The 26526-nt window shown below is 37.3% G+C and overlaps 1 protein-coding gene across 1 annotated transcript in view; it reads right to left on the minus strand.

Moving 5' to 3' along the window:
* Nucleotides 1–26526, minus strand: part of CDS1 (CDP-diacylglycerol synthase 1) — an 86055-nt gene that overhangs the window by 14474 nt on the left and 45055 nt on the right. The window contains exons 4-9 of the mRNA XM_049885827.1: nt 23151–23248; nt 20547–20686; nt 6618–6676; nt 4928–5010; nt 3339–3426; nt 245–313 (exon numbers count right to left, since the gene is read on the minus strand). Coding sequence (XP_049741784.1) covers nt 245–313; nt 3339–3426; nt 4928–5010; nt 6618–6676; nt 20547–20686; nt 23151–23248 — 537 coding nt within the window. The remainder of the gene's footprint in view (nt 1–244; nt 314–3338; nt 3427–4927; nt 5011–6617; nt 6677–20546; nt 20687–23150; nt 23249–26526) is intronic.

Genomic DNA, 26526 nt, shown 5'->3' on the forward strand with positions numbered 1-26526 from the left:
ATCACCAAGGGACTTAGTTGGTCTGGGGTAGGGCTGGGCATAGATTCTGCTTAAGCCCACCAGGGGATTCTGATGTGCAGCCAGGATAAATGCTACTGGGGTACAGAATGGGTTCTGCTTAGTGGATTTCAACGAATGCATTATTAGCATTTTGTGGTTTAGTTCATTTAGGTTTAGAATGGAGAAATAAACTTGGTACCACTCTTCAAAATACAAATAAAATAAAAATCCTAGTAAAACTCACAATGAATCCAAACACGACTGTGGAAAAGAAACCGCCAATGAATCCTTCCCATGTCTTTTTAGGAGACAACTAAAAAAGGCCAAATAAAATTAAAAAAGAGTTACTGCACTCACAAAACAGACACATATATATGCAAATTCTGTTCAAGGAGTTCCCTCAATTATTTGTCCATTTCTCCTTGCTTTTTTTCTTATTGGAATAGCTTTGCAATCTTGTTTCTTTCATTCGATGATCCCAATTTACTTGTGCAAATCCTTCTAACATTATCTAATACATAGTAGGCCCTTGAACATTTGACAAGCTACAGATATCTGTTTCTGTCAAACACCCTCAACATATTTGCTTTTTCTCTCAAAAGACTATAAAGTCTATACTGAAATTATAGTCTCATGGCGTTTATGCTTATATAAACCCCCATAATAGAATAAACCAAAAACCAAACCCATTGCCATCAAGTCAATTCCGACTCATAGCAACCCTACAGGACAGAGTAGCACTGCCCCACTGGGTTTCCAAGGAGCACCTGGTGGATTCGAACTGCTGACCTTTTAGTTCGCAGCCATAGCGCTTAAAAACTATACCACCAGGGTTTCCATAATGGAATAAACACAAGCTATATCCCAAGTACACACAGTCTGTGTTGACCTGCTACTGACTAAAACTCGAATGAGTACAACAAAATATGGACACGACAACGCATCTGATTTTTACATATCTCAACATGCTATGCAAACAACAGAACTCTTTCTGTTTTGTAAAATACTCTATAGCCCCAAATATCGTATTTTCTCTACAAGTATTCACATATCCTTCCTGCCTTTGCTCACAACTTGTGCCTGTCTCCATGAAGAAAGGAACATGTTGTGCTTCTAAGAATAGATACTATTTCAGATTCAGGTTATTGTTCCCCCAGTCACTCTGGCTTTCAGGGATAGAAATCTGGAGGACAGTCTAGAATCTGGTGATACAGGGGCAAGAGGACAAGATTTAGGAGTGGACAGTGCTAACTGACCCAGAGATGGCACATAAGATAAGGACTGAGATGTGAATGGGATCTGGTAATCATTGGTACCTTTGTGATGACCATTTCAGTGGAACAGCAGAGACAGAAGCCAAGTAGCAGAGGCAGGTTTCTGAAGAAAGAAACCAGTTGCAGGCTAAGCTACATAAGCTCTTTATAGACTTCCTGTCCTGATGGTCATAAAGCTGAAAGCTAGAAGGACCCAAAACCCATTGTCATTGAGTTGATTCTGGCTACAGTGACCCCATAAGACAGAACAGAACTGCCCCATAGGGTTTCCAAGGCCGTAAACCTCTACGGAAGCGGACTGCTACATCTTTCTCCTCCGGAGCAGATGGTGGGGTTCAAACTGCCAACCGTTTTGGTTAGCAGTTGAATGCTTTTAATCACTGGGCCACCAGGGATCCAAAGCCAAGGGGGTTAACAGACAAATCTTCTAACAATTCTGCCATAGAGAAGGGGCAGATACACCTTCTCCTAGGATACACTTCAGAATTACTGCCATGACATTAGGAATAAACTCAAACTCAAAAGTGCCTGCTGACTTTTAAAGATAGCTTATCAAATTAAATTAATTCATATCATATTGATGGTGTTAACTTGCTTGATTACATCTGGGTATACATAGGGTCGTCGTGAGTCGGAATCGATTTGATGGCAACAGGAAAATACTATATAACTAATCCAGCCTGGTAAATTGACTAGAAAGCTATCTTCAAAATCAGACACTGAGATTTTTCTACAGCTGTTAACAGTCTCTCTGAAGGCTTCCTAAGCCTAAACTTTCCAGCTGGTATAGAGTTTTTCAGGGAGCCCTGGGTACAGTGGTTAAGTATTTGGCTGCTAACCAAAAGGTCGGCAGTTCAAATCCATCGGTCGCTCCTTGGAAACCCTATGGGGCAGTTCTACTCTGTTCTGTAGGGTTGCTGTGAGTTGGAACTGACTCGACGGCAGTGGATTTTTTGGTTTGGATAGAGCTTTTGAGTACTTCATCAGTTGCTCTTGTGCTACAGCAGCTTTAAAACACTTTTTAAATATATAGCTTGCTGCCAGTATCCCTACAACTCAGCCCGATGCCATATGCTGGACTCCTCCATCGGGGAGAATTCATGGCAAGTGGTTTGAAGGACTAGCAGTTCGTGCATTCTTCTGGGAATGCTCAGCTACCCTCATCACTTTGAACAGACAGAGGTTTTACATGTGAACACCTGTCTCTTCCCCTCCAAAACTAGCCTTCATATGATAACATTAAAATAGCCAATCAATATATTATTTGTGAGAAGATTATCAAGGACGTCACCCACTATGTGGACTGGGTGAATCCTATCTGGGATCTTGACAGGAAAAGTTTTAAGAAATCAGTTCTAGAAAATAATTTGCTTGCCATGAGGAACTGGTTTGTTTTTTCCTGATAAGAAGAACTGTGTAATTTATTTCCTGCTTTGCTGTCACTGATTGTAAACCCAACCAAATCTAAGGCAAAACATCAGAGACAGTCTGATTGTGCGTATTTTCCTCTCATCTTAACTTTTCATTATTACCCGCATTTTATCAGTATTTTACTGTAGGAACTTAATATCTCTTCTGAAATGAGTTTGGGTGTAAAAGTCTCACAACTGGGACATGAGTATGTGAAAATCATATAATTCACCTTCCAAAATCCATCAGAAGAGGGACTAGATAAGGAGACAGCTTGAGAGGAGAGTAGCGTCAAGAAAAGGCTTATTTATGGGGCTGTTGGGGAAAGGGATAAAGAAGAACTGCACAATGGCTAAGGGAAAGAAAACCAACAAAAAGATGGAATGAGTCTGCACGAGTGAGAATAACTGATGGAGTCAAGTACTTGTTGAGGAGCCAATAGAAAATCTGGAGAAGAACCCAGAAGGACTCATTGGGAAATATGGTTCAGTGCCCCTATCCTACAGCAGTTAAGTGCTGCCAAGGGAAATCAAGGTACCTTGGACATAAAAAAAAAAAAAAAAAAAGTACAATAGCATCAAATTACTGAAAGTTTTCTCCAGTGGCTGAACTTTAAGGTCATGGTAGTGGCTTGTTTATAATATTTTTCATTACCTTAATTAATGGAGTTCTCCCAAAAAAAAATCCAAAAAGGTAAGCAGTTATGTCATTGCAGATAACACTTGATATTGGAACAAGGAACCTTTAAAAAAAAAAAAAGTCAGCAGAAAAAAGTCCGCATGATTAAGTTGTAAATATTCATACAGGTTATGACTCATAGTGAACAAGTGTGATAATCCTTTGAATTACAGTGCAGCCTAGTCTACAATTTCACACTTGCCAAAACACTAGTGGAAACAATAAATATCAACCAAATTTGTCGATTTAGCAATTAAGTGCAGCACAATCTATAAATAATATAGTATCAGGAAGAATACTGCTAAGAAAAATACTAAATAATCAACTTTTACAGCTATGGATATTTAAATTTCAGTTTTATAAAGAACATGTTACAATAGTATAAATAGTAGAATAAAGTCAAGTTCAAAGTTTCTCTTACTAAAAGCAGCCTTTTAAAATGGAAATGAGTTACTTGCTTACACTGAGTATAATCTTTTAAATTTATACTAAATTCTTAATGCGATTTCCCTTTCAGGTAAAATGATCAATTTTAATTCTATTTTAGCCTGTGGCTGCATTGAACACCCTTCCCCCACCCACACTACTTGTATAGAACCTACTAGTTTCATTAACTGCACATTTTTAAATGTGCATCAATTAAAAGTTCATATATGGAAAACAACCTTAACATGATTCCAAATCTTTACACACAAACACACAAAACAAAATCTTGCTTAAAAAGAAAGTCAAGCTATCAGCAAGGGAATAAAGTAATCTTGTGAAAACACATCAAGTATAAAAGATTTTAATCAATGGGTTTAAAAGGAATGTAGAGAAATGTAATCAGATTTTTTTAAATCCTAAGCTTTTTCTCCAGCCTCACTAATGTTATGTTGTTATGTTAGGTGCCGTCGAGTCGGTTCTGACTCATAGCAGCCCTATGTACAATAGAACAAAACACTGCCTGGTCCTGTGCCATCCTCACAATTGTTGTTATGTTTGAGCCCATTGTTGCAGCCACTGTGTCAATCCATCTCACTGAGGTTCTTCCTATTTTTCGCTGACTCTCTACTTTACCAAGTCTAACCAATACTAATAAAAAATGCTTTCTGAATCCGCAAACCACTGTACCGAGCAAGTAACTCTATACATTAGAAATGTGGAAACCTACTCTTCTGTTGAAGCTGAGTCGAACTTACCCAACTTTCGGGAAGAGGAAATGCACACCATTTGCTGGCAAGTACATCTTTTGTGTTCTTTCAGATTCCACGAAAATAATATCCTCTTCTAAAAGTCTATGCTTTGTAAAAAAGTTACATTAAGGTTTATCAAGCATCTAAAAATGTAATTTAATTGTTTGGGAATTTTATTTGAAATCTGAATCAGAAAGGTTTCCAGTGGTTAACGAAGCATTTTGTGTTCAGTTGTCAATGAGTAAGCAAAACTCAGTAAGATACTTTAACAGCACAGAGAGACAAGTAGTAAGTTTTTGGTAGAAATCCGAAAGACACTGTCCACTATTAAGGAGCTCTAAAAGTGCTATGACATCATAAATAGAAAGCAGCATAATACTGTTCCCTTACCATATCATGCCTTCAAACAGATTTTGGATGACAAGATGTGACTGAGTGACAGTTATCAGTAAAGTGACATGAGTCCATGCGAACTGTTAATAGCCCAACAACACAACAATTAGTGGACACAACTCATCAGCGCAGCTGAGAAGCAATCGCAAATTTGAAACACAAATTTCTTGCATGACTTTCGGTCAAAATTTGTAATATACGATCATACAAAATAAATGTAGTTAGTAAATTATATTCATTTTGTTGCCTACTGGAACCTTAAAATAATGAAAACATTTTAGAGAGTAATTTTAATTTGTACACAAATGGAGAGCTAATAATATTGAGATACACCAGTAAATTAAAAAAACACACAAAAAAGGAATCATAATTTTGAATCATAAGGTTAAAATGAGAATTTTATGCTGTTCTTATGGCAGGCATTTGGAGAGGAATATTTTACTCTGGCTACATCCTGTAGTTATTAAAATGCTTAAAACTAATTTTTTTTTTTTCAGAGCTCATAAAGAGTACTTTCTAAATTCAGAAACTCCACCTTTTATGCCTGAAAGCTGATCTTCACAGATCTGTTCAATGACAGTATTCAATTTCAAATTTTCAAAGAACACTGTATTCCGTCAATTCCATCTAATCTGCAAAATGGGGCCACTTCAGTGTCTTCTAGCATCACTAAGAGTAGAACATGAACCAAGAGAAACTAACATTTCTATGTACTAGTCTCATAATTTTGACTGGAGTTTTAAAAAAATGACTTCACTTGTCTTAAAATTTTAATTTATTCATAATAAACCTGTTTCCCATTCAGCAAACATCATATTACACTCATCATTTCATTTGATTTTTATCTACTTAAAAGATCCAACTCTCTTTTATCCCAGTTGCTTTAAAAGGCATAATGATTTTGTTCCAGGAGGCATCACTTACATTTTCACAGGAGATTCTATTATTTCTAATTTGTCCTGATTATTTCTAGATTTTCACTAAGAACTTCACCCTACCCTCAGATCCCCTGAAATCAGAAAAGCAAGAACTACTACAGTTTTCCCAGTGATAATGCCCAACAGGACGTCTTAATGGAGAAAAGTAAAGCATGAAATATAGGAAATACATTCCAAATCCAAAACAAGTCTTACTGGAACATGAATTCACAGATCAAACCAATTCTTGCATTTTATAGCTTATAATTGTTTATTTTAATGAAATGACAAGCATATATTGTTCAATAACAAATTTCATAAAACATTAAAACTTGGATATGCTGAACAGAATACCTCATGACAAAAAGACTTAAGCAACTCTTTAACTATAACTATCAAGAAAATACATGTTCTGCTGCTTGCTTTATGCTCACACTGAGAGCAAGTAAACAGAGTTTCCTTTCATAGAAGAATATAGCTAGAAAGCAATAAGATTCTTCAGATTTCCACAAATTTAGGGATTCCAAATAATTTCATTTTTATTTTTTAGACTCCGAAAATATTCAAGAAAATTTTTGAGGGAACTTTAAAAAAAAGTTTAATGTTTAAACTTCAATGTTTTGTATTTAATAGTCATCCTAAACTAAAAAGCCCCTCACATTAGATAAGACATCGACTAGGAGGGTAGATATTCCCTCGCTACAGAAAAGAAACTAAAGGCTAGGGTTTTTATTTCAGATCATGACTACAGAATAATGGTTAATACACACCATATAAAACTGCAGACGGTAATGTTTCTTCACCAAGCTCAGTACAAACATGCAGAAACCTGTTCAAGAACAAAAAACAAGCGCTTGTTGTGCAATTTGGTACAAAGTGTAAGATTCACTGAGCCCAAATAAGCCAGTTCCCTAAGCCACGTCCACCCCATCTAGGCATATTTTAGCCACCTACTCAGATGCCATCTCTCCTACTATCTTACATTAAGCTTTCTAAATAAGTTCCTTGAGGGAAAAGAGCTTGTATTCTCCAAAGTGCCTCATGAATATACTCCATGACACAGATTCAAACATTCCTGCACTAAGTCCATGAAGTAGTCTTGCATTTCAGTGGAATACAATTTATTTGCTATATCGACTCATCAGGTATAAGTATAGAATGTTTTCAATCTCTACATAATACAAAGACAAATAATTACAATTATGACAGCTAACATTCACTGAACACTTATTATATCCCAGGTGTCTGTCTAAGCATTCTTACATGTATTAACTCATTTAATCCTTCCAACATTCCTGTGATGTAGGTACCTTTTATTACCTCCATTTTACAGATGAAGAAAAATGCATAAAGGACTTTATTAATTTACTGAGGATCACAGAGCCAGGAAGTAGATAAGGCCAGGGACCCTACTGGCCTTCAAAGTCATGTGGTTCCATAAACCCATATTTAATTAGATCAGCAAGATTCAGGTTAAGAGTAACTTGAAATTTCTCACAACCACATTATATGAATTATAGCAAAATATGATACTCTCGATTTCTAGATTTAAAAAACAGTATTTGTGTTTGTATTTATATCCTACAAATTTATCACAATGAAAATTTAGTAAATAAGAATTCCTATCTTATTAAGTGAAATCTAATAATTATATGGAGCCTGGTAGCACAGTGATTAAGTGTAAGGCTGCTAACCAAAAGGTCGGCAGTTCAAACCCACCAGCAGTTTCTTGGAAACCCTACGGAGCAGTTCCACTCTGTCCTATGGGGTTGCTATGAGTCAGAACTGACTCAACAGCAATGGGTTTATTTTGTTTTTTTGTTTTTAATAACCATAGACTAAAATAATGAGAGGCAATATAAAACACTTCTTGCTCAATATAATTTAACAGTAAACTTCTAAAAATGTGTGTTTTACAGAGGTGGATCCTAAAAATGCATAAACCCAGTTTAATTGCAGACAAACATCCACATATGCATTCTATTCTGTAAGTGTTTAGAGAGTGTGTTCTGTGAGACAGAAATTGAATTGTTAACTGCCCTATGCCACATAAAATAAACACTAGACTTTGTGTATCTAATTTAAACTTACCAAAACAATTCTATGCACCAGAGTAAGCAAGGGTGCCACTACCCTCTCCAGACCAAATAATTAAACAGCAGTTGCCTTTTGCTGCTTTTTTGATGACTGATTTGAAGTGTCAAAGCATAAAGAATGATGACAAAAGAAGAGAATTCATACTGACCCCCAGATCCTATTTGTCACCTACTAGGGTTAAGTGCTATGGCTGCTAACCATAGAGTCAGCAGTTTGAATCTGCCAGGCGATCCTTGGAAACTCTATGGAGCAGTTCTACCCTGTCCTGTCGGGTCGCTATGAGTCGGAATCGACTCGACGGCACTGGGTCACTGGGTTAGGGAATAAGAGGAAACCCTGGTGGCATAGTAGTTAAGTGCTACGGCTGCTAACCAAAGGGTCAGCAGTTCGAATCCTCCAGGCATTCCTTGGAAACCCTATGGGGCAGTTCTACTCTGTCCTGTAGGGTCACTATGAGTTGGAATCAACTTGACGGCACTAGGTTTGGTTTTTGGTTTGTTTTAAGGAATAAGAAAAAACTGACCCACTAACACTATGCAAGACTAGACTGAAAAAGCAATATGTAAACTTTTTCTGAGCAGAGACACAACTGAAAACCAATATGTCACCTTTGAGAGAGAGAGGGGAGCATTAGAATATGAAATTCATGGCACTGGAATCACTGGCTATATTAAATAACTCTTCAGAAATTATTGCTGTGAAGTTTTTCCTCTAAAGCAGGTAGACTTATCTTGTGGCTCAAGAAATAATGTAATTTCTATGCTGTTTTCTGCCATTGGTCCAGAGTTAAATGTGACAGCAGATGGGCTTGGTTCAGAGGCTAATGGCGAAAGAGCAAAGCAGAGAGACAAGATGTGGCTGGAACCTCTCGTTCCGTCTAAACAGACCACTTGACTCTCCCAGGCCCGGCCATGGGGATTTCTCAATAGCATTAACTATGAATTATCTTCCCACAAACACTACTCCAAAATATATCGTTTTCTCTTTCTTGAAATTATATAATATCATTCACTCGAGCATTTCTTCAAACAAAATCACTAGCCAGATTATTCAATATTTTCCTAATGGACATTCTATACAGGACAGTCTTGCCAATTCACTTTTGCCTGATCCAGTTTTGCTTTTAAATTAACATGTGGCTTTCTAGGGTGCTCTAACAAAGGTTATAATTATCTGACTCCTATATAATTACCTGACTCCTACATATGTTAATGCAGTCCTTTGGCTTTTAGGAAGGGGGGGTATGGTTTAAAGTGTTCTCCTAGCGTATCTAAGGTTAAATGTTATTTTAAAAGGAACACCCCCCATTAACAAAAGAATACTTATAGAACGATATTTCCAATTAAAATCATAGGATTTGTTACAGTATTATAAATAAAATTACATTTTTAAAGCTTCCCACTATTCAGCTCTTCAAATATAATTATGCTCGATTACACTTTACGATCATCGCCATTTATGTACACAGTACTGCGCCTGGTGCTGTCCAAACAAAGATGTGTACCTCATGCTCCCCTGGCTCAAGGAACTCAGCAGGTGGGTAGAGAGAGCTGGTTACCCATCAGACTGAAGAGCAGTGTATTCAAACAAAACAGAAGAGAATGAGATTTCTAAGGAGAACAGAAGTAAAGAGGAAAAAAGATATTTAAAAAAGCCGGAAAGACGGAATAGAGGGAATTTCAGAAAGATGGACCAACAACTAAAAAATATTTAGGAGCCCTGGTGGTGCAGTGGTTAAGAGCTCAGCTGCTAACCAAAAGGTCAGCAGTTGGAATCCACCAGCCACTCCTTAAAAACCCAATAGGCAGTTCTACTCTGTCCTGTAGGGTTGCTATGAGTAGGAATCGACTCAACTGCAACGGGTTTGGTTTTTGGGGTTTTATGATATAATAAAAAGGCTGGAGGTTTGAGTCCATCCAGAGGTGCCCTGGAAGAAAGGCCTGGAAATCTACTTGTGAAAATCAGCCACTGGAAACCCTATGGAGCACAATTCTACTCTGACACACATGGGTCGCCATGAGTTAGAATCTACTTGACGGCAACTTTTTTTTTTAACGATATGCCAGACCCAGGACACAAAAATGAATGAGGTAGGTAGGCACCGTCTCTCTGGAGCTCACAATCAAGTAGAAGAGACAGAAAATATAAAGGAAAAATAGCTATTTTTTAGAATTTATTATTGATTAATCAACTCAGTACACACATACAGCACTTAATTCAAAAAGCAGACATTAAGATAGACCAAGGATAGAATACTGGAGCTTACTGGCTTGTTCCTTCCTGTTATGGATTGAATTGTGTTCCCCAAAAATATGTATCAACTTGGCTAGGTCATGATTCCCAGTATTGTGTAGTTATCCTCCATTTTGTGATCTGATGTAATTTTCCTATGTGTTGTAAATCCTAACCTCTATGATGTTAATGAGGCAGGATTAGAGGCAGTTATGCTAATGAGGCAAGATACAATCTATGGGATTAGGTTGTATCTTGAATCAGTCTCTTTTGAAATATAAAAGAGACAATCAGGCAAAGAGGAGAAGACCTCCTATCACCAAGAAAGCGCCAGTAGCAGAGTGTGTCCTTTGGACCTGGGGTCCCTTTAGACCAGGGGAAGATTAATGGCAAGGACTTTCTCCTATAGCTGACAGAGAAAGAAAGCCTTCCCCTGGAGCTGGCACCCTGAATCTGGACTTCTAGCCTCCTAAACTGTGAGAGAATAAACTTCTATTTGCTAAAGCCATCCACTCGTGGCATTTATGTTATAGCAGCATTAGATAACTAAGACACTCCCTTTTTCACTTGGTTATATTTTTCATTTAAATCTATAAAAAGTTTCCAATATTGTATTAAATAAATTCAGAACCACAATGCTTTATGTGTGTCTCTATTCAAACACTAAACTACATTTGAGTTGTTGGTTTTAAGTGAATATACATTGTAGAAATTGTCATCCAAATTAACCTAATATTAGCTAAGATAAAGAAAGGGTTTCTTTTAATTTACATGGTGATCTTCAAGTATAAAACCTGAAGTTTTAAAATATTGGTAGGTCTGTAGAGTTTAGTGGTGGAGCCCTGGTGGTGCAGTGGCTAAGCATTCGGCAGCTAACCAGAAGGTCGGCAGCTCAAATTCACCAGCCGTTCCTTGGAAACCCTATGGGGCAGTTCTACTCTGTGCTATAGGGTTGCTATGAGTTGGAATCAATTTGATGGCAACAGGTTTTTTGTTTGTTTGTTTAATAGAGTTGAGTAGTCTAAGGGTTTCTGGAGATACAATCCTTTGTGAACAATTATTTATGACACTTTTCTGAAGATCTCATCAATATCCTCTGATAAAAAAGGCAACTAGGATGTTAAAGGAAAAAAAAATCCTTATGATTAATTTTAGTTATAACTTAAAGTTAATTTTATATGTCCATCAATTTTCTTGAGCTCAGTTACACCTTTTGCTTAAGGGTTTTAAACAAATTAAACTGGTGTTTAAAAATAGTTGTGCATAAAAAAATTACTAAACACAAAGTGTATAAATTCTGGTTGGCTAACGAGATAGTAAACCCATTGCCTTTGAGTTGATTCCAACTCCAAGCAACCCTACAGGACAGAGTAGAACTGCCCCATAGGGGTTCCAAGGAAGATCCGGTGAATTTCAACCTTCTAGTTAGCTGTTGAGCTCTTAACCACTACACCAGGAGGGCTCCAAACAGATAGTAAGGTGATGATACTAAGGTCAAACATTATAAGCTAATTTACCAATCACTTCTGGACAATTAATCACAAGACTGCTCTGGTTTATAAAGAGCCTTAAATCCAATTCACCAATGTGATGAAGAGTTCTAGACTCAAAAGAAAATATTTGTCCTATTATTTTCAGTCTTTCTGATTTCTTCTTTTCTATCTGTCAAATTCATTTTTTAACAAAATCATCTAAATGACTTTGGGCACCTACTCAGTGAGTCATTTTGTGTGATATTAAACAAGTCACTTAATCCTGGGAGCATCAATGAGGAGGCCAGGCCCAGAGATACCTAAATTTTATTTTAATAAAATTCAATGTCAGCGAAAGAGCTGAGGCTGTCGCTGCTTTTTAAATTATCTGCTAAGACTTGTACTTTTCAAAGTCATTTCACCACTGCAGTGGAACTAAAATTTCGACAGGACCCTTTGAATATTACAATATTACTGTGAAGTAAATAAATAAGGACACATGTTGGAGGCTTATGGTCTAATAGGGCCATTCTTTTTTATAGGCCATACTATGTTGATGGTGTTAGGTGCCTTCAAGTTGGTTCCGACTCATTGTGACCCTACATATAACAAAACGAAACACTTCCTGGTCCTGCGCCATCCTCACAATCCTTGTCATGCTTGAGCCCACTGTTGCAGCCACTGTGTCAATCCATCTTGTTGAGGGTCTTCTTCTTTTTCACTGATCATCTACTTTCCCAAGCATGATGCCCTTTTCCAGGGACTCATCCCTCCTGGGAACATGCCCAAAGTACGTGAGATGAAGCCTTGCCATCCTTGCTTCTAAGGAGCATTCTGGCTGTACTTCTTCTGAGGCAGATTTGTTCATTCTTCTGGCAGTTCACAATATATTCAATATTCATCGCCAACACCATAATTCAAAGGCATCTATTCTTCTTTGGTCTTCCTTATTCATTGTCCAGCTTTCACATGCATTATCAGGTGACTGAAAATATCATGCCTCGAATCAACTGCACCTTAGTCCTCAAAGTGACACCTTTGCTTTTCAACACCTTAAAGAGGTCTTTTGCAGCACATTTGCCCAATGCAATACATTGGTTGATTTCTTGACTGCTGTTTCCATGGGCATTGATCGTGGATCCAAGTAATTTGAAATCTTTGACAACTTCAATTTTTTCTCCGTTTATCATGACGGTGCTTATTGGTCCAGTTGTGAGGATTTTTGTTTTCTTTATGTTGAGGTACAATTCATACTGAAGGCTGTAGTCTTTGATCTTCATCAGTAAGCGCTTCAAGTCCTCTTCGCTTTCAGCAAGCAAGGTTGTGTCATCTGCATATCACAGACTGTTAATGACTTCCTCCAATTCTGATGCCATGTTCCTCTTCATATAGTCCAGCGTCTTGGATTATTTGCTCATGATACAGACTGAATACTTAGGGTAAAAGGATACAACCTTGTCACACACCTTTCTTGACTTTAAACCAGGCAATAAATCCTTGTTCTGTTCAAACAACTGCCTCTTTGTTTAGGTTCCTCATGAGCACAGTTAAGTGTTCTGGAATTCCCATTCTTTGCAATGTTACCCATAATTTGTTATGCTCCACACAGTCAATTGCCTTTGCATAGTCCATAAAACACAGGTAAACCTCTTTCTGGTATTCACTTTTTTCAGCCCAGATCCATCTGACATCAGCAATGATATCCCTCATTCCATGTCCTCTTCCAAATCTGGCACGAGTTTCTGGCAGTTCCCTGTCGATGTACTGCTGAAAGTGTTTTTGAATTATCTTCAGCAAAAGTTTGGGTGTGATATTAATGATATAATTTGATAATTTCTGCATTTGGTTAGATCAACTTTCTTTGGAATGGGCACTAATATGAATCTCTTCCAGGTGGTAGGCCAGGTAGCTGACTTCCAAATTTCTTGGCATAAACGAGTGAGCACCTCAGCACTGCATGTTTGTTGAAACATCTCAATTGGTATCGTGTCAGTTCCTGAAGTCTTGGTTTTCGCCAATACTTTCAGTGCAGCTTGAACTTATTTCAGTACCATCGGTTCTTGATCATATGCTACCTCTTGAAATGGCTGAACATTGATCAATTCTTTTTGGTAGAGTGACTGTGTGTTTCTTCCATTTTCTTTCAATGCTTCCTGAATCATTTAATATTTTCCCCATAGAATCCTTCAACACTGCAACTTAGAGGCTTGAATTTTTTCTTTCGTTCTTTCAGCTTGAGAAATGTCGAGCATGTTCTTCCCCTTTGGTTTTCTAACTCCAGGTCTTTGCGGATTTCATCAAAATTCTTTATTTTGTCTTCTCGAGCCACCCTTTGAAATCTTCTGTTCAGGCCATACAATAGTTTTTCAAAATGTTACCACTGGGGGAAACTGAGCAAATGTTCAAGGGATCTCTCTATTATTTCTTACAACTGCATGCGAATCTACAACCATCTCAATGCAAATTATGTTTTAGCCAATAATCTGGCAAACAAAAACATTTTTTCACAGACAACCATAAAATACAGTTGGGTTCCAAGCTGACCCATGGCATTTTCTTTTTTTTGTAATAGTCCACTTAGTAGTTACTATTGGTTTAATGGTATACCAGACAATTTTCACACCTCTGGACCTTGTAGGTAGTACGTTGTTCCAGTTCTAATGCATTTAGTGTCAAGGTGGGTCCCTTTAGAAGTGTGTGAAGCTCAGCAGACTGGAGCTGGAGCCTCATTGTTCTGTCAGCTGAGCATTCTATTCGATGATGCTTCATGGATATGCTAATTTTGTAAACTTTTGTCTTTTTTTTCCCTTTACTTCTGTGACATAAGGCTTGTAAGCATAATTATGGTTTTCCTGTGTGACAGGGAGCCCTGATGTGGTTGTTCAATGGGTTTGTTCTGGCTTGTCTGTGTCATATTTGGAAAACCAGAGGTTCCTCATGTAACCTAATGGAAAGATGCCTGCAATAAATTCTGTTTAGTTCATGTTGGTATATTGTCATACCACAGATTGGTGGCACCAGAGTGTCACTTGCCTTATAGGTAGCTTGCATTACCAGATCATATTTCTCAAAATCCGTATTACAAACCAAAAATTTAAACCCACTCATTTTAGTAAGTATGCATTCTAATACTGAAAATGTATGCCATCAAATATATTTTTTTAAAAAATTTGTTAAGGAAAGTGTTAAATATGAGCCATAATGATTCAGGCCCTTAGTATATTTAATATGAGTTACAACAGAGCTTCGTATCTATTCTCCCTGCTAGCATCTCCCAGTCCATCTTTCATTTCGCTATATACCTGGTTATATCATTGCTTAGCTTAAAATCATCCAGTGGTTTCTCAAGGATAAAGTCCAAACGCCGACCACGAACACAGACTTTCAAAATATGGCTCCTGCCTACCATTCAATCTTTAATGCCTGCCACTGGCCCAGAATATGCAATCCTCTCTCATTTCCATGTCTTGCACAGCTGCCACCTCTGCCTGGAATGCCCTCTCCCACCATCTACCTGACAAATGCCTACTTTTTCTTTGCTGTTAATGTGCCTGCCGTCTCTTCTCAAAGGTCTTCTCTGGCCTTCCCAAGCCCTGGCAGAGCAAGGCCCTCCTCACCCTTTTTCATGTTACTGCTGGTCCTTGTTCACGTTTCCACACTGAACCAGGGACTTGTGTCTCTCCAGCTGTGAGATCCTGAAAGGCGCGCTCTCGACCTTATTTCTCTTTGTATCCCCAACACCAACCACAGTACCTAGCACTTGGAAAGCATTCAAGACTTGTTGAAAGAATGACTGATTGACTTTCAATGAGCTTCCTGATTCTATGCACCTAAAATAGCCAGTGGTAAGCTATATCTAAGGAGCTTGGTGGCACAATGATTAAGTGCTGGGCTGCTAACTGAAAGGTCGGTGGTTTGAACCTACCAGAACCCACCAGCCGCTCCACAGGAAAAAAGACCTGGCGAACTGCTCCTATAAAGATGACAGTGTAGGAAACCCTATGGGCCAGTTCTATTCTGTCATGCAGGGTCGCTACAAGTTGGAATAGACTCAGTGGCATACAACAAGCTATTTCTATGGCAGAAGTCAGTGTATTCTTAGAAAAAGAGAAATATCAATTTCGTTTTATAAAAGTGGAGTCAGAAAGTTTAATGTATGAAGCAAACAATCACTAAAAGAGGGCTGGCTGGGAGGCTATTGTGTATAAAATGTATAAACAATAATGCAAATATATTACACCATTGAGAAGCTAGTCCCAAGTATAAGTTTCAGCAAACCAAAACAGAAAGTAAGCCAAGGAAATAGTACTCACCTCATATGCTAATATTCCACCTGTCAACATTGCCATATGTATGTACATCAATATAGACGTAACTCAGACATACTCCAGATACGAAAAAAAATGAGGCAGAGATCTAGATGGGCTGATACTAAACCATCTATAAAGCTACATTAAGTATAAAAATCAGGTACTAAATAGTCTGTATATAATAGCAGAATAGTCTGCTCTCATTTGTATTAAAAGAAACCAGGAGAGAGATATAAATATATAAGCTTGACTACTCAGAATACGTCTGGAATAATACACAAAAGTTAACAGTAGTAGCCTCTGGAGATAGTATGTGACATTCTCTGGTAGAAAGGAAATTTCACTGAATACACTTAGTCAGAATTTTTACTATCAGTATATACTATACGTTCATTTTTAAAAACCAGCTAAGTTAAAAAAAAAAAAAAAAGCTAGTTAAGGACTCTTGGAATACTTGGCTCTTGGCATATTCTTCACTCAGAGCCCCGCTGCCATTATATGAGAATACTAGCCGAGTGTAGAGTGGGCCTTCTCAGATGGTCAGCCCACTCAAGCCTCCAAATGACTGGCATCCATCTGACTGGCATCCCTGGGTAGTGCAAACAGTTAATGCCACTGGCTGCTAACCAAAATGTTGGAGGTTCAAGTCTGCCCAAGGGGACCTCAGGAGAAAGGCCTGGTGTTCTACATCTGAAAAACATCCATTGAAAACCCTATGGGGCACAGTTACTCTGACACACATGGGGTCACCCATGAGTCACAATCAACTCGACGGCAATTAGTTTTTTTGGAAGTAAGAACAGCCCAGTTAAACCCAGGCAATCCACAGAGCCTTGAGAGAAAATAATAGTTGCTCTAAGTTGGGTGGGGGTGGGGGCGGGGGTGGGGGTGGACTAGCTATTTCTGTTTTAAAATGGTAACTTGATCAGGTGTATTTATTTCTATTCCCTTTTTTTTTTTTTTTCTCCTGGTATCCCATTAAAATATCATTAAAAAAAATTAAGGCAAAACCCCAAAGGAACGAAGAGAATTGAAGAAATTCTGGAGACCAGAAGACAACCGTCAGCAAAATTTGGAAGCTGAAGAACAGATGGATGACTTAGCAGACCTGAGAAATCAGGGGCGATTAGAGGTATTTTCTAGAGAACAGAAAAGGCTCAGTGGACAGCAAGAATGAAGTAAGAGTTTCTAAACTGGATATAAAGTAAAATTCCAGCAATAATAAGTGCCAGTCCTAGTCAAACCAATCAACTGTGAGAACAAAATAAAGATACATTTAGGTCTGTATGAATGCAAGAACTTTACCTTCCATGCACCATTTCATAGGAAACTACTGGAGGTCAACCTTCAGCAAAACTAGGATGGTAACCGAGTAACTGGAAGATGCAGGATAAAAGAAACGGGAAGTGGGGTGTCCAAATCATGGTAACAGGTAGGCGGTAGACCTACAAGCAGCCAGTCCAAATTGAAAAAGGATACGCAGAGGGCTATGGGACAGAAGTCTACAGGAAAAGAAAGAATTGATACACTATTGGATTTGTGTGAACTTTGAAAAGACTACCAGGAGACATGTGACATATTTGAAGGCGAAATTAAGGATACCAATGTAGGAAATTATGAATGTGGAAAAGAGAAGGTAAGGCAGTTATTAACTTCAGGAAAAAAAACAAGCAGTTGTAAATGAATGGAAATGTAATCACAGATACTATTTGGCTCTGTAGGAAAGGATATTTTAAGTACTTGGAAACTCTATGGGACAGTTCTACTCTGCCCTATAGGGTCGCTATGAGTTAGAATCAACTCGACGGCTATGGATTTTTTTTAGTTTGGTTTATTTAATTATGTAAACAATGACTATAAAAAAAATAAGAAGAGTATAAAGGAGAAGTGAGACAGGTTATAATAGGATGTCAAAAGATAATATCTCAAATAAATTAAGAAATGAGCATATTGCTTAGAAAAATCAAAAAAATACAAGAAACAGCTCACAAATCTCTTTGGCGTGAGGCTGGGAAGTGGGTGCAGGGTGGCTGTTTACATTATAAGTGCTTTTGAAACTATTTGATTTTTAAACTAATGCACATATATTAATGATACAGATGATTGTATTTACTTATTCATAATTTTATTATCAAATAATTACAAGAGTAATTACATGAAATAAAGTAAAATCATTGAGTTCCATAATGAAAGTCAGCACAGACACTTCTCTAGCTAATACAGAAATTCCCTCTCGAAGGGGTTCCCTTCCGAAGAATACATCGTAATTCAGTTCTGATGTAAATCGAATACCTCGCTGTTTTTTTTTTTTTTAGTTTTTATTACTATTGGCTTTTAGTATCAGCAGTGGGTTTTTATCTTTATAAACACAATCTCTGTCTTTGGAGGCTGGTGTGAGAATGATAACATCAGCAAATCACATGCCGCAACACTGTATGTAGGAGGTGTTACTAACAGTAAGATATACAAAAACAAAAAAAACCCAGATGGTTGTAAGTGGGGTGAGTTGTAATTCAAGTACATTGTAAGTCAAGGATTACCTGTATTTATTTTTAAAACTAAAATGCCAGAAATGAAGTCTTATTAGTTTAAATAAAAGCTGAAGAAATATCAAATTCTTTTCTCCTTTGACAGTTAGGAATCCATCCCAAAGTCTACCTTCACATTTAACAAAATCAATTTGCAGTTTCTACCAAGAAAAAATGTCACAGGTATGCTTTGATAAACATAAAACCAGAGTCAAGTGTTTTATTCTCCAAGTTCTTAAACATTTTAGTACAATCTTCTTAGCTGGTATCAATCAACATTATCTCTCTGTAATCAATCCTTCTAGGCTGATGAGAATTTAAAATGGGCTGACTACCTTAAAATGAATAATTTCTTTTGCCCTTGAAAGAATAAACACCATTCTAATAACTATTTCCAGAACTGTACTTTCCTTAGGTATATAAGTAATAGTTCATAAAAATGAAGTAATACAGGCAGAAAACTGAGCTGAATGAAAAACTTGGATGTAAAAAGAGGAAAATCTTTCAGGAAAATTAGGTTATTCCCCATAAAATTATTATCTGAAAACTTACATTATCATTTCAGATTGTGCTTCATTTTCTGGTTTTTTAGAGTAAGAAAAATAGAGCTGAGGGTCTGAGGCACCTTTATTAAAGGAGAAGCATCAAGATGCACAACATCATAATTACTGAATAAAATGCCAGGCTTTGTGTGTTTTCAGTTTAATGAGAAATGGAATATGGAATTACCCATATTATATTCAGTTCCTAAAACTGTACTAACAGAAGAACTTTTTTGAGAAACTCCTAAGGCTACAATGAAGACTATTAACAGCTAAAGTGGAAACAAAATAAATTTCATTTCTACCTTTAAAAGTAAAGATTAATGATAATAGACTATATTTAAATAGTGCCAACCACATTCTAAGTACTTTACATATATTAACTCCTTTACAACTCTGTCAGGTATGTATTATTATCATACTCATTTTATAAAAGAAACTGAGGCAGAGAAATTAATTAAAGTTCCTAACATTTACTCAGCTAGTAAGTGGGGGAGCCAAGATTGGCATCAGCAATCTGGCTTTTAAAAAGTACATTTAAAAATCAATTATTAGATTTTTTTTCTTTTATGGTTGGTAAACTTTTATTTACCAATTCCATAATAGACTGGAAAAAGAAATCTGTTAATTCTAACTTTATCCTAACCATCTAAACTCATAAAAACATATGGTTCAGCACACTATAAACAAAGTTGTATATTTAATAAACCATGTCAAGGAAAAATAACTACCCCAATTAATTCTATCAAAAAAAAAACTAATTCTATACAAAAACTTTACTTCCTAGGGACTATATATAGAGGGAGAACCTGGTGCTGTACTATGACTGCTAACCAAAAGGTCGGCAGTTTGAATCCACGGAGCACTTCTTGGAAACCTTACGGGGCAGCTCTATTCTGACCTATAGGGTCACTATGAGCTGGAATTGACTCGACAACAATGGGTCTGGTTTTGCTTTTATATATATGTAGAGAGAGAGAAGCCCTGGTGATGGCAGTGGTTAAAGCGCTCAGCTGCTAACCAAGAGGTAAGCAGTTCAGATCCATCAGCCACTCCATGGGAAAAAGCTGTGGCAGTCTGCTTTTGGAAAGATTACAGCCTTAAAAACCCTATGGAGCAGTTCTACTCTGTCCTATAGGGTCGCTATGAGTTGGAATCAACTCAATGGCAGTGGGTTTGGTATATGTATGTATGTATGTGTACACGTACACATACACATACACACACACACACTTGGTAAATAATCACTTCATATATTTGAAAGTTTCTTTACAACAATTTGCAAAGAAGCTTTCAAATATATGAAATGATTATTAATCAAATACATTTTAAGCACCATTAGGGAGTAATTGCTATTTGAAACCATGACAAAAGAAATAGCTTTATAAATAGAAAAAAAATTGAAAAGAGAAGTTGGAATAACATGGAATAAATAAAGGCTGTTATAAATTTAAATAATATAAATAAAATAAGCATACATTACCTACATATCAATACCGAATAGTCTCCTTAGCTTACCTGCCAGATAGAGGGCAAATGATATAAATCTGTGATAGCGAATGAGGAACTGAAGCTGCTCTTCTCTTTGAACAAATGTAGCAAAATAATCGGCTACAGTCTCTCCATAGAAAAAGTAGTTTACACACAGTAGAAAGTACCTGGAATTTAAAAATAATTATTTTTTTACATTCAAAGCTTTTTCTTCTCCCTCAACAGATTTAATTCCTAGATTTTGATGATGATGCACAGAAAGACCAAAACCTTGTTCAAAAGACCAAATCAGGATATACTCCTCCAAAATGGCTATTTTCCTGTTTTAAACCTAAGTTCAAACTTATCAGTCTATAAAAACTTAACGAATAGAGTTCATGCCTTTAATTAGCTGAAAATCTAATGGCAGAGACTGATGATTAGGAAACAATATAGAAAATACTATTCTACCCACCACGTGTGTGTGTGTGCACGCACGTCTGCGCTACACACACATACACACACACACAAGCTATTAAGTTCATAATAGATTTATTCCCAACTACTCACAAACCTGGTGCTGTACTGGTTAAGTGCTATGGCTGCTAACCAAAAAGCTGGCAGTTAGAATCCACCAGGTGCTCCTTGGAAACTCTATGGGGCAGTTCTACCCTGCTATAGGGTCGCTATGAGTTGGAATCGACTAGAGGGCAATCAGTTTACTCAAAACTCTAATACTTTTTAATAGTAGAGATTCTACGACAAATTCCCACCTGCGCTAAGGAAGATTAATAGGGAAAGAAGGAAGAGGTAATTCAACCGTTCTCCCCTCTGCCCTGCACAAATTGGTATCTTCTTCTCTCTTTCAATGCTCCAGATGGACTCCAGTTGAGCAGTGATTCCTAAGGGACAGCAGCGGGGAATGGGAAGTGGCAGCGAGTACAAATCTCTAGGAGAAGCTTTTAGAAACTACATAAGTCACCTCCTCTCCCTCCAGTTATAATATGTCCCCTCCCCCAATGAGGCAGTAACCCACTGAGATTTTACTGATGGGAGCCTGTGTGGACCAGAAAAAGGCAGAGAAACTCTGCTGTAGAGTTCTTCCTTGGCTCATCCTTTGAAGGGGTGAGTCCTAACTAGCCAGGAGGACAGTGGAAAAGAAAGGGGTCTTTTCCCACTAGCACTCACTTATGAATTAGACTCAACTATTCCCAAAGTGGGAGCCCTCGAGTGGCACAAACGGTTCAGCACTCGGCTACTAACCAAAAGGTTGGTGGTTTGGATCCACCCAGAGGCACCTTGGAAGAAAGTTTTGGTGATCTACTTCTGGAAAATCAGCCATTGAAAACCCTATGGGGCACAGTTCTACTCTGACGTACATGAGGCCACCATGAGTCAGAATCGACAGTGACTGATATTCCTAAAGTAAAGGGCAAGTGTTTTCATTCACACCAACTGTACTACCATTTTTCTTTTGTCCTGCAGTAGAAAACCATCTTTGACTCCTCTGTAAGGCTATCAAGACCCTTCTACCTTACGAATCAAACCCTTTGCCCATTATTCCTCAGTAAATGCCTTCTGCTCACGAGGGCCAGGGATATCTCACCATCTGTGGTATACGCACATGTGCCTGACCTCTAATACCTGATGGGTGCTGCTTCCCCAACCCAGAACACTCTCATTTACCCAAACCTTGTCTTAATTTCAAGTGCCAGCTTATATCTCATCTCCTCCATGAACCTGTCTAAAATCACTGGAGCCCATTCTCATCTATCTTTTTTTTTTTTTTTTCATACACTTAGAATCAATTCTGCATGGTCAAGCATTTAATTATTCTCTTAATTACTTTATCTATCTAACATGTCACTTATGAAGAAACTTGCTAGAAGGAAAAATCAGCTCACTCTTTGTACATTTATTATAATAATTTACTTGCTGTTACTTTTGTTGTTTTAGAAGGATGTCTTCATTGAAAAACAGGATCTAAATGAGGCAATACAATCACCATAATTAAGAAACTATTTTTTTATGGTTCTAAATCTCAAAGGTGATACATCTATTTTAACAATACTCTGGCTAATACTACTCAAACAACTGTATTAAAAGACACGGCCAATTAGGATAAATGTGAATTAACATATTACCATGTTTCCTTGTCAAGGTCTTGAGAACAAAGAATTATACCTGAAAATTTCTTAAAAGATATAATCACTTGGCGATTTTTAACTAACACTACATGCAGTAGTATTTATAGAATACTTATACAATATTTTCAGCAGTCTCATGTCAACCGAGGGGAAATAAAGCAAAAAAAAATTTAGATATTTGTATCATTTTACAGAATTAAACTTTATGTTAAAATTATAATTATAAAGGTATAAAATATGTGTATTATGATACCGAGTTTTTTAACAAGGACAAGAATGGTATATACACATGCAATGTAAATTAGGTATCTTACAAAGACTGAAAAATGAGATATGAAAATAGTGTTAGAGTAGTAGGGCTAAAGGTGATTTTCTTCTTTTCAAATTTCAATTATATTCTCTTCATTTATCTTTCCCCAAAATCAACCTATAAGCTCAACTAAGTGCTTCCTATACAAACTTTAGAAAAGAATCAGGTGTCTGAAAAAGTTTTTAAGTGACTTACCAGCTTAGTGTTCTAAACCATGGCAGGTCATAAGAACGATACACTCTATAACCTATAGTGATAATTTCATGGAAGCATTTCACCTGGATGCTCAGAACCTGAAACGAAGATAAAATAGCAACACACATTTCTCAATATTTACATTTGTTCTTAAACATTTAACAATGTAGTTTGTTGTCATATATATATATATATATATATAATTTACTCTACCTATTTTTAATTATTCTAAATGTCAGTAGCAAAAAATGCAAGTCAAGGTCTCTAAAGTTGAGTGATGTCCCAAAAGATCAAGCAAAGCAATGTTTAATTCACAAGGTTTGTGAAATCTTTCCTTGAGTGAGAGCATAGCAGTTTTTAAACTTTGAGAGATGGTCTAGTTGGTCACACCTGACTAGATTTTATCCATCATTACTACTTCTTTGTTTCTTGAGATTTTCCATTGGTTACCCTAGGAAAATAATCGCATGTGAAAGTCTGCTTTTATAGATTTATTTTTAACCATATATTTTGGTACACTTGCCAAGCGTAAAGACACCATTAGGACAAACACCTTCTGTCCAGTTACGCAAGAGTTGGGCATGGTCCTTTCATTTTCCAGCTGTGCCAACTCTTCCATAGCTAGCTCTCTTGCTGATGAATCTAAACTGCTGATTGAAGGAAAATTACAAGTGGCCTTCTGCACTTCTAACAACTCTGGCCAGTCAACTGAGTTTATGCAGTTCTGTTTGCAGTGTCCTAAATACATGCCTAGAAAATGTGTTTGTACTGAGGAATCCTCCCTCCCTCCCTTTTTTTATTATTGTTGAAAAGATACACAGCAAAACATACACCAATTCAACAATTTCTACATGTACAATTCTGTGACATTGATTACATTCTTCAAGTTGTACAACCATTCTCACCCCCCCTTTTCTGAATTGTTCCTCCCCCTTAACATAAACTCACTGCCCCCTAAGGTTCTTATCTAATCTTTCGAGTTGTTATCATCAATTTGATCTCGTATAGATAGTTCTTTAAAAGATCACAACGCTCAACACAGACATTCGTTACTAATTAAGCTGAACTATCATTTGGTTTAAAGAAAACTTCAGGGGATATTTTTGGTCTATGGTTTAAAGATTATCTCAGGACAATAATTTCAGGAGTTCATATAGCCTCCATGGTTCCAGGAAGTCTGGACTCTATGGGAATTTGAAATTCTGTTAGTAATCCCTTTTTGACAGTCTATTTAGTAGTCCTTCAAGCTGCTATAAGGTGAAGGTAATCTCTGAAGATGTGGCATTATATATAGTGCTTGGCTTTAGTCAATTCCAAGACTCAAGGAGCAAACAGCGAACTGAACAGTTCCTGTTGTGAACTAAGGGGTTAAAATCTTTGTGAATATAACAGACTAATATTTTAAAGAAAATCCTGCTGGCACAGTGGTTAAGTATTACAGCTGCTAACAAAAAGGTCAGCAGTTCAAATCCACCAGGTGCTCCTTGGCAATTCTATAGGGCAGTTCTACTCTGTCCTATAGAGTCACTACGAGTCAGAATCAACTCAACAGCAACAGGGTACAGAATATTTTAAACTTGTAGAGAAAATACCCAAGGACCTGTTTTTGTACAGCTGTTGACCTAAAAAATGGATTATATATTTTATTAAAACAGGAAATATTTTATATTTTTAACAAAATTAAAAAAAAATAAAACAAAGACTATATGACAGAGATATATATAGCCCTTAAAAGCCTACACTGGTCCTTCACAGAAAAAGTTTGCCAAATCCTGGCCAAGGCTATAGTTTGGGATTTCTTTCTTTCTTTTTTTAGTAATATTTTATTGTGTTCAGCATGAAAGTCTACACAGCAAATTAGGTTCCCCATCTAACAATTTCTACGCTAATTATTCAGTAACATTGGTTACATTTTTCATAATGTGTCATCATTTTCACTCATCCCATTCTGGTTGTACCATTTCCAGTACTCTAGTTTCCCTGTCCCTGGGATTTCTTTTTAATGACCCAATATTTCCACAAACTAGCTTTCCCAAGCCTACTACTCAGGATATTCCTTCTTTCCTCCATTATACTGATTACGTGGCGAATCAAACACACTTTTAAAAAGGTAAAAGTAGCCCCTCAGCCACATGATAAAAAATATTACATCAAACTACTATAAACAGTACTTTTAAGAAAAAGTCTTAAATGTGTTATAAAGAGCAAAGAAACTTAAGTATTGCCCTTCAAATAAACTTTATATATAATATCAAAGGCTGTTTTATTTTTTATAGAAATAAACACAGAATTGAAAAGTGCTAGATGTTAAGATAAAATAGCAAAGCCACGCTGTCTATAGAACCAAAGGTGATTTTAACATCGAATACACTTCTTGAGAAATATGCTTGAGAACTACTATTAGCACTATATATGGTATTTTACAGGGAGAGGAAGAAAATGTATTTTTTTTTTTAATTTTATTAACTTTTATTGAGCTTCAAGTGAAGGTTTACAAATCAAGTCAGACTGTCACATATAAGTTTATATACACCTTACTCCGTACTCCCACTTGCTCTCCCCCTATTGAGTCAGCCCTTCCAGTCTCTCCTTTCGTGACAATTTTGCCAGCTTCTAACTCTCTCTATCCTCCCATCCCCCCTCCAGACAGGAGGTGCCAACACAGTCTCAAGTGTCCACCTGATATAATTAGCTCACTCTTCATCAGCATCTCTCTCCCACCCACTGTCCAGTCCCTTTCATGTCTGATGAGTTGTCTTCGGGGATGGTTCCTGTCCTGTGCCAACAGAGGGTCTGGGGACCATGACTGCCGGGATTCCTCTACTCTCAGTCAGACCATTAAGTATGGTCTTTTTATGAGAATTTGGGGTCTGCATCCCACTGATCTCCTGCTCCCTCAGGGGTTCTCTCTTGTGCTCCCTGTCAGGGCAGTCATCAATTGTGGCCGGGCACCAACTAGTTCTTCTGGTCTCAGGATGATGTAGGTCTCTGGTTCATGTGGCCCTTTCTGTCTCTTGGGCTCTTAGTTGTCGTGTGACCTTGGTGTTCTTCATTCTCCTTTGATCCAGGTGGGTTGAGACCAATTGATGCATCTTAGATGGCCGTTTGTTAGCATTTAAGACCCCAGATGCCACATTTCAAAGTGGGATGCAGAATGTTTTCATAATAGAATTATTTTGCCAATTGACTTAGAAGTCCCCTTAAACCATGGTCCCCAAACCCCTGCCCTTGCTCCACTGACCTTTGAAGCATTCATTTTATCCCGGAAACTTCTTTGCTTTTGGTCCAGTCCAACTGAGCTGACCTTCCATGTATTGAGTGTTGTCCTTCCCTTCACCTAAAGCAGTTCCTATCTACTAATTAATCAGTAAAAAAC

This window comes from Elephas maximus, chromosome 5 (genome assembly GCF_024166365.1).
Source record: "Elephas maximus indicus isolate mEleMax1 chromosome 5, mEleMax1 primary haplotype, whole genome shotgun sequence".
Taxonomy (NCBI): Eukaryota; Metazoa; Chordata; class Mammalia; order Proboscidea; family Elephantidae; genus Elephas; species Elephas maximus.